Source organism: Carassius auratus, chromosome 2, assembly GCF_003368295.1.
Source record: "Carassius auratus strain Wakin chromosome 2, ASM336829v1, whole genome shotgun sequence".
Taxonomy (NCBI): Eukaryota; Metazoa; Chordata; class Actinopteri; order Cypriniformes; family Cyprinidae; genus Carassius; species Carassius auratus.
Window position 1 is genome coordinate 13,937,905 of NC_039244.1, and position 9,865 is coordinate 13,947,769.

The following is a 9,865-nucleotide window of genomic DNA, read 5'->3' on the forward strand; positions in this document are numbered from 1 at the left end:
GCATGGTTTTTTCCTCTTTTTTTTACACTATTAAAATTAACGAGTGTGGCAAAGGTCTGTGTTAAGGTCTGTGATAACCAGCTTGGCAGATGTCCTGAGCCCCAACTGTTCACTGTGGCAACTGATAGCTACCCCACATTGGCACTGTGGTTCCTGCTCTCTCACACTGCCAAACCCATCAGTCCCTCTCTGTGCCAGTCTGATGGGTCAGTATTGATGGCCAGGAGTACTTCACAGTGAGATGAACTCAAGGGCAGACAGGACAACAATGGCTCGGGAACACAGTGCCATCTCTCAGGGATTAAAGAATGAAACACACTCCTCTATTCTTCTGTAAATAATTTCATTCATACCAGCAGCATCTGCTACTGTAAAACCACAAAGAGTGTAACCATCTGCTGCTTAACACCAGCATCTTCTGCGTCATAATTCCCTTCAGAGGATATGAGATACCAGACCGATACAGGTGAGCAGAAATGCTGAAGGGTTATTATACGTTAAATCCTCCATAAATGCATTTTATATCCAAATTTCTCAAGAAATAACACTGCTAGTGAAAAACAAAATAGGTGTGACCTGGCCAATGTCAATCTAATTTGTATAACCAAGCCTTTTAAGAGATGCCCGCACACATTCCCAAGTGAATCTCAAGCCTTAATTTGCAAATGTCAAGGTATGTTTGTTTACATCCGTGAAAAAGGCAAACTTTAATTTGCCAACCTTACAAACTAAATCGGATTTTGACTTTTTCAGTACCAAGGACAGAGACCGCTATTAGGACAAGGGAGGTTAATGCCACCAGAGGAAATTGTATTGTTTTCATAAGCACATAAGCACCATAGAAAACTGAAATTAACAATGGGATTTAGTGGCTCTAAAGCCTGACACCCCCCTCATCTTTTTCTTCCTCCTCTCCACCATATCCTCTTGTTAGGTTTAGATGCACTCTATCTATTTCATCCTCCAAACCAGCTACTGCAATGAGAAAATAAAAATGATATTTTTCTTTGAAGTGGTGATTATAGAAAAAATACAAATTGATCAGTTTAAAATGCCTTTTTTGACCTTGGTTTAACATTTGGAGATTAACTGGGCTCTTTGAGATCTGATTTAAACTGTGTTGGGGATTCTTTATGCTGTTTCATTCCAAATTACTGAACTACAGGTTCCATGTCAATGAATCATTGGTTGAATCAAGCTTCCAAAAAGGGGATTTCACAGCAATGCCACCCACAGAAGAACCATTTTTGGAGCCCCAAAAAGAGTCTTTCAGTGAACAGTTCATAAAATATATTTTTTTCCCTTTGGGTGAAAAACATTTTGATAAACCGTAAAACCTTTTTCCACAATTAAAAAAAATGGTTTGCAGTGGAGAGGTTTCATCTGGTTTAACAGCTCATCACTGAACCATTAATGCCAATAAAGAATCTTTATTTTTAAGAGTATACCATAAGCCTTATTTTAAAGCAATGAACCTGATAAACAGGGGAAGCACTAGGGGTGGGTTAAGGGGGCTGAAGCCTCAAATGTTTTCATTACCATATCTTGTGAGACATCAAGAGTTTCCATGTGCATTAAAATCATTTCTATTAAACAAGCACTTAAACAGCAAAGTGCTGCTGCTTCTATCTGTAATTTACAGTATAACTTTATAATACTTAATCTCACCGTCTGTCAAAATTAGATTATTGTAACTGTATAGCAACAAATATAGACCTTTAATCATGGTATTATATGCACAGACTTTCTAGGACACACGGACACACACATACACTTAAAGCGATTATATAAACAGATTGGTTATCTTTTATCATGGTCTGTGGCAGTTTTCTAAGTTTCAGGGCAACAATTTAATAAACAAGAAATTCATATTAAGTGATTTAAATCGTAGAGAAAAGGGTATTTTTGCTCAATTCCGTGAAAAGGTTCTAAACAAAGCCATGATGTGCTTCTATGAATTTTCATTTTTAAACGAGTTTTTGAATCAGTGATTCACTGACCCTTTCATTAGAGTTTCTTCCTTCCTTCCTGAACAAATCAGCCATTTTGAACAAATCAATTGAATAACTCAACTAATCAGTCATTAAGACAGTGTCTTCCTACTGGCAATTTTAGTCTCATTTTTAAAAGTATCATTCTACTTTTTTCTATCATTTCATATTTCTGTGTTCTACATTTTATATTTCATAAATAAATCTCAATATTTATGCAATTTCTTAGTGCAGTGTAAATGTATGCAGGAGCTCCTTAAAAATATGTGTATGCTTTAGAACATTGTGTGATTAAATATACTTTTCACTTTAAGAAATATTAAGCCACTTAGCCTATGTAACTTTTAAACCTACTTTATTTGAAGTGTATCCCGTGTCTTCAGACACATACATATATATCACTGGGATAACCCTTTAGATATCTGTTAACACTAGAACAGCCCATGCTGATAAATAGGCATATATCCAAAATGATTATACTGCATTATAATATTTTTTTTTTCTTCTGAATTTCATGTTAAAATTTTTCAAGATCTCGAAGAGGGTTTTAGAATTAAGTGCCTCTCCTCTAGTATTTGTTCCTGAAAGGATTGAATTAGCCAAAATAATCCAAATTTAACTGCTAAATTCTACAGAATTTATTTAAATGTGGTACAATAAATACTTCATCTTTACAATTTGCATGGTGGACAATTATTTATTTTTTTTAAATACCTGCTACAATAAAGAAAGCAAGATGTAGCAGGTTGCTCTGTATCACCAGTACGTGTTGTTGCCTGCTTACTCATAGGATTTTAATATCATAAGACAAATTGCATGCAAATTTAGATAATAGCCTGAGGTTTGAGCTGAACTACTGGTGTATTTATGACTCCTCTGAGGAAAACACCAACACAAGCCTGCCGGGGTTCATGTTACACTGCCAGCTCTGAAAATACCTCGAAATTTGAGCAGTGAAACTATTTTTTTACCTGTGGCATGGATAAAGCAAACAAAATATAGTCAGTAAGTCAATAGACAAACAACAGGTTTAAGGTTCTTTCAGGAAAATAACAGCAAAATAAATATAAAAAAACCAAACATTAAAATATTTAAAGAGATTTGGACTATACAGGATGACTGTAAACTCAATAACAGATTATCTTTTAACATTAAAGATTAAATATTGTTGATCGTTTTCTTTGACACTTGTAAAGTATTCATAAAATTTGATGCCAACTTTCATCCAATGGTGATATCAACAGCAAAACCAGGTTAGCAACATACATATAAATTAAAAAATAAACTCCAAACTCAGGTGAATGCAAAGGAGGGCTTTCTGACTCTCCTATGAGAGTTCAGGGATGAAGAACGGACATTTAAATAATTAACTTCCAGAGATGGTTTCAGGCATTACTCTGTCTAATTATAGCTGAGGAGGCCATTACCAGAATATGAAGACTGATGAGCAGGGTCATCCTCTGTCTTATCTGTTGATCAGAGGTCTTCCATTTGATCTTTCCTTATTACACTCATAATTGGGTCATGTTTTAGAATTTTTGATGATTCAGTGGGAAATAGATTACTGCTAATTTATTTTTACTTGTTATTAAAAAAATACTTCTTAGAAAGAAATTCATGCTTATAAGATTGAATGTCTAGAGAAGAGAGTTTTCACCTCTTAAAGTGACAGCTGTTGTTTTTACACTGGTCATGTTGCATTATTTAGATTCTTTATTTTACATTTTAAGAGGAATAGTTCATCCAAAAAATTTGGTGAAAAAATTGATTTGCTCTCAGTCTCAGGTCATCCAAGATGTAGATGAATTTGAGTTGATTTTCAGCATGTTTTCATTTTTGGGTGAACTATTCCTTTAATGCAAGTGAATGGGGACCAGAGACTGTCATGCTCCAAAAGTATTTCAGAATGCTCAAACAATATTTTTTGTGAAGAATAGATGGAAATGTTGCCCTGACTTTTATTATTGGGAAGAGCAGCTTGGTTAGTCTACTATAAATAAGTACTCATTAAGACATGCAACAAATGACTGAATTTTCAGTTGTGTGAAGGATTTCTTAACAAGGAAAGAATATCACCATTATTTCCATCAAATATAAAGCTCAAGCTAATGAGGCATGGTTTTATCTCATTAAGTTAAAGAAAAAAAATGTATGCAAAGTTTGAAATGGGGATTTCCTATTAAAAGTCATCCCCAGATCATTTACTGCAAGAGCATAATCTGCCCCAGGGGTCATCATTAAGTGATCATCTGCTAGGCTTTATGCAATTCCCAATAATTTCCTCATAGATATACCTCAGAGAACCAACAGGCTTTAAAGAGGGATGGTCATTCCCTAATTGGAATTGCTCTTTTGTGTTGGAAGATTACTGGTGCAGCCACCATTGGTTCCACGCTTTGTTTTCAACATCCTTCCCAAGGACTCTCTTCAGAGGCAAGGATCATTACTGCAACAAGAGCGCCTTTACAGGAAAACTGGCATTGGTGCACTGGGTAACATAATGAGAAGGCACTACGTCTTGAGGTTCATGAAACAAAACTGTTATTTATGCTGATTATACTAGTTTTCTAATCAGAAATAGATTTTTGTGCGTCCCTAGAAGATTTTTAATATGCCCCATGGCCTTAGCATACTGCAGAATTTCCTTGAAGCATCTTTATCCTTCAAAGTTCCCTCGGAGGAGCTTTTTGTGTGTCCTTCCTTCCAGCAGGTAATTTGTGCTGAAACTTCCAGTAGTCCTTTCCAGACTGCAGGTCGTTATTACTGACCGTGACACCTTCATTTCCTCACATTAGGTTTCACATTTCACATTAGGTTTTTTTTTGCTAAAAAATATTAAAAAAGCAAAGTCCTGCTACTGATTAATTCATTTTAAAGTCATTGTATGCCTTTTGGCACTGATACAAGAAAGCACACCTCTTCCAAGGCAAGGCAAGGCAACGCAAGTTCCATTTTTTCTTTATGTAAAATTTGCGTGAAGAAATTTATTTAAATTTCCATGACTAATTAAGAATTAAATTAGATTTTTATGCATCCCACTGACAAATAGGAGAAACCCATGAACACAAGGGCAAATGCATATGTTATACATATGTATTCATATGTAAAATGTGCTATTGACACACAGACATGTTCATGAATTTGCATAGACATTAAACTTACATTATCATATTAACAGCTCTCATTCAAATGTAAGCATTTCATGTATGAACAACTTCAGAGATGTACAAATGTTTACAAATCTTTTTAAATTCAGTGAATATTTAGTTCATGGAACTAATAGATTGATTTAAACTGTACTGAATTAAATATATTTAATGACATCACATTTATTTACCACATTTACCTGTCTGAATTTTTTTCTGGTCTGTGTGATTTCAACTCGTTTCCATCACTTTACACTAGATGCAGATTAAAAGAGTCTAAACTTAGTCTAAAATCTTTAATAACAATTCTGTCAAGATTTTATTATTCCTTAATCATATACATTTTTATTCTGTTTGCCGTGAGATAGCTGTGGCCAAAAAGTATTTTACATAATGTATTTTACACCACCTTAATAAAACACACCTAAACTTTCAAACATGGCATCTTAACACCAATTATAGCTTATATTTCTATTTCTATTGTATTCCGATAAACATACTGAAAATGCCAGCAATAATAATCCTGTAGGCATAGGGTGATGGATTGACATAATATACAATGACAACACCCACAGACCCCCATACGTCAATAGATAACCACGATTATACACATATCCTAAACTTTGTCACCAATGATATACTGTACTGAAATTTAGACGACAGTGTAAGGAAGTCGAAAACTGAGAAGTCTCATATTTCGGAAGGACTAAATGTAGTCTGAGCACACCTGAGAACTTTAGGGTGGTTAGGTTACATAGGGTCACACTGAGAAGTATTCCTAACATCCAGATCAGTGGAAAAACACCCTGTACTGGGGACTTGCTGCTTAAACCCTAGGATGGTTTATGTGCATGTTTATCTGCTCTGTTAACATTTTAGCATATTTTTCACTTTAAAATAGTCATATAGGAGCATCTCTGGTTGATCATGGATGTTGTTGAGTTGCTTACTTGTTAGCATTGTAGACTTAAATCCTCACTGTATGCATCGTCCTCTGACCTGAGCACCACTAGAGGACACATTGTAATGACACCCTTATGCAACCAATTGGATTACTAGCATATAGCACTGGGAATTGGGTAGGGAAACTGATCTGGATAGTGAGAAATTGTCCGTTGCAATTGTCTTGTATGACTATTGTTCCTATTCTCAAACTCCCAGCTGTCCTGGAAAGCAATACATCATCCAGAAATGCAATCTTTAAATAGGAGAGGACAGAAATAGACATAATTAGAATAGCACTTGTACTGTAATCCTCATCTTTCAGTTGAGTATCCACAATAAAAGGATGCTATGGTAAAAGAGACTTCCACAAGAGAGGCTAAACTTCTATCAATCATTATGGGACAGATCAAATGTCACATAGATGGATACAGCAGAATAGAAATAGCATAATGTTCAGGGAATGAGTACTGGTGGCTCCAATGAAATACGATGAGTGCAGGGCTGCAAGTCATTGACAAACATAAATTAAATTAATGTAAATGAGTGAAATTGCATTTTTATAAACTTGTGATCAAAGCCACTTATTATTTTCTGTTGTAATATTATCCTGCTAGACCAGTTTTTTTATGTCACTGTAATGCCACCTACAAACTGAATGTATAAATTCAAAAATATAACAAACACCCCCAAGAAACTTACCATCTTTCCTGTATAGGGAGATCTCCACTTTTCTTTCTTCTGAGCCCAGTAAGGCTTTGGCCATCTGGGCCATCGCTGGTCGTCCAGTGTGCGGTCCATACAGAAAACTGCAGGTACAAGGCTTCTGCATGACCTCTGCACGTGTGTAGCCACACATTCCGCAAAAGGCATCATTGCAGAAGATGATGGCGCAGTTTTCAACTCGAGCATTGGCTATGATGAATTTGCGATCTGTTGAGGTAAAGCATGAAACGAGATGCAAGATATTCATAAATCACATTCATGTAGAACCAAAAAAAAAGCATGTCTGTTTTACCTCGCTTAAAAGGAAGATCAACTTATAACTTCAAATAATTATAATTATGAAGTAGTTATTATTAAAGTCACAGTTAAGTCACAGAAAAAAAACTCCTCACCTGTGTGCATATATATATATATATATATATATATATATATATATATGTATATATATGTGTGTGTGTGTGTGTGTGTATTTATATGTGTGTATTCTGTTTATTTAGATTAAATAAAAATTAAATAAATTGATCAATAAAAATTAAAAAAGAATTTGAATTCCAAATTTGAATTTGAATTTTCAACTACAATGTCCAGTTTCTTGTCTTGACAATTACAATAGAAAACAATTATTTTAAATCAGAATCACCTTTACTGCCAGGTACCAGGGTTTTACATGTACAATGTAATTATGTTGGTGTAGTGGTGCTTAAAAATAACAGTAAAATACAAGGAAAAATAATTTTAATCAGTTAAACATTGTAAAAATAAAGTCATGAAAATAAGAAGCAAAATAAACAGTGTGTTTTATATATAAAACACATTTTATTTTGCTTCTTATTTTCAATTCTAAGTTAACATTTCGAAGTTAAACCTTGTATTTCGTCACTTTAAAAAATAAGTCTAAATAACTGTAATAATAAAATTAGAATGATAACGATAGTAAAGTTAATAAAATCGTGAATATTAGCCATTATCATAAACATGTTAACAATAGTCATACACTTACTTTGCCCGTCGAATTTGCGAATGATGGTATCCAGGAAGGTGTTCTGAGGCGCAACGTGTCCCCGTCGAACAGGCATTTTGTCTTACTTTAGCAGGGCAAAAAGTTCTGCAAGTTCCTCCTAAGCTTTTGTTTATTTTTATTTAGAGAGATATATTGACTGCGCCGCCGCGTCTCACTCATGCACACAAGCTTTACGTTTACTCATCGACGTAAAAGCAACACGAGCGCGCGCCTCTTTAAAGTCCCACAGTAATTAAGCATGGAATCTGTCAGTGCGCGCATCCCCGCGCTCAGTAAATTCTGTGTCTGACCAATTACCTCACTTCACCTGCTTCCTTTTTTGCAAATGGATGCAAATCTACTTTCTGTCCCAGTCCACTCAATCACTTGCTCGTACACGCTGTGAAACAGCCCCTCTGTGTGTTTGGGAGCGCTTAAAAATAAGATTGAGTAATAGTGTATAGATTTGAGAGGATGGTTGGGGAGGGGAAGGAGTCAAGGGTGTGGAGAACCGCAGGATTCACTCACCCTGATGTTACCTCTCAGTATGCCAGTGTTCAGTGAGCACAAATTTGATTTTAGAGTGTCATACCGCGATTGTAAGTTAGCAGGTCAAGTGTAAACTATAGCTAATACTTACAGATAAGCTAAAAAATGGTTAGTAGTCTACTGTATTTAGATAACATGGATAGAGTAACCTACAGATGATTTTCATATAGGCTATTTGCAAATGACCTTCCTTTTAACTTGCAATTATATATTAAAATAATTAAAACAAAGATGTTATGATATAAGCAGTTTCTCTTTTTGTTGTTGTTGTTGTTTTTTTGTTTTTTGTTTTTTTAATCATTGTTTTAAAGTCTTCTTAATGTACACATTTATCCTGTATACTGTATGTGGATACTGAAAATATATATCTCAACTCCTGGTCCTCAGTGGCGCCCCCAGAAAATTTTAACAGGGGTGGCCAAATGAGTACACAGTAAATTTTGGGGTGGCACATTAAAATAAAGAAAAACAATTAAGGGTTTGCAATATAGACAAAAAGTTATATCTCCGTGAGTTCTAGGATGTTATCAATAACGATAATTAGGCTATTTTACTGAGTGTTATTGTGCTGATATCTTATTTTTAATTGTGCTGACACCTGATTTTTTATTTTATTTTTACCTTTACACCATTGGCACCATCTTTTAGGTCAAATACTTGCATTTGGGCTTTTACCAAGCAAATACAATTATTATCAACAAAATTTATCTTTGCAATGCAGATAAAACAGAAGCTGCATCTGAAGTGCCATTTAGATGTTTTTACACACTGTTTAATGCAGCTCCGTGGAACATGGAATACTTTAACCTGCAGTTACAAATGAATAAATAATGTTTTGATATTTTAAAGATAAAACATTGAAAACTGATGTTTGAAATTATTTAAAAAATGAAAAGGTTCCATAAAATGTGAAATTAAAACCGCCAATAGGTGGCAGCGAGTCACTGTTAATAAGTGAGTCATTGCGATTGAACCGAATCATTTAAACGGTTGATTCATTCAGGAACGAAACACTTTAATGTTGCTCAGAGACGCAAAACTGTGGCTGCAGCAGGTGCTGCACTTTTTTTTCACTTCTTAAACTATTGTGAATTTACATTCTGCATTTAAATTAATAGTACCCACTGAAATAATCCTAGGGGTTGCCAAGGGGTGGCCAGAGTTTATACAGGCCAGAGTTTATATGGGGGCGCCCCTGCTGGGGTTTGTGGGGCCCAGGTGCAGGTTGTACCTGTAGGCCCTGTTTGATGTAAATGGCACAAATAAACAAATGAACGTAACTTTTTTTCAAGGTTGTAGGTGTCCAGGTACAGAAACCGAATAATCAAAGATTAAAGATTTATTCTTTTTTGTAAAACTACAAAGTAATTCAGTAAAGAGCAGTAAATGATTTTCTCCCATTTAATAACTTGGATTAACATTAAGGACACTGACAGCAGCTAGTAAATAAGGTGCGGTCACTTTAAGAGACAATACATTCAGTATAATGATAGATTATCTGATTTCTTTCT

The 9,865-nt window shown here is 34.9% G+C and overlaps 1 protein-coding gene across 1 annotated transcript in view; it reads right to left on the reverse strand.

Annotated features, from left to right (window-relative positions):
- The window catches only part of LOC113116659 (potassium voltage-gated channel subfamily H member 6-like), a 33,177-nt gene extending 25,058 nt beyond the window's left edge, over window positions 1-8,119 (reverse strand). Inside the window, exons 1-2 of the mRNA XM_026284937.1 lie at window positions 7,806-8,119; window positions 6,782-7,012 (exon numbers count right to left, since the gene is read on the reverse strand). Of these exons, the coding sequence (XP_026140722.1) occupies window positions 6,782-7,012; window positions 7,806-7,881 (307 nt within the window). The 5' untranslated portion in view covers window positions 7,882-8,119. The remainder of the gene's footprint in view (window positions 1-6,781; window positions 7,013-7,805) is intronic.
- Between the last annotated feature and the right edge of the window lie 1,746 nt (window positions 8,120-9,865).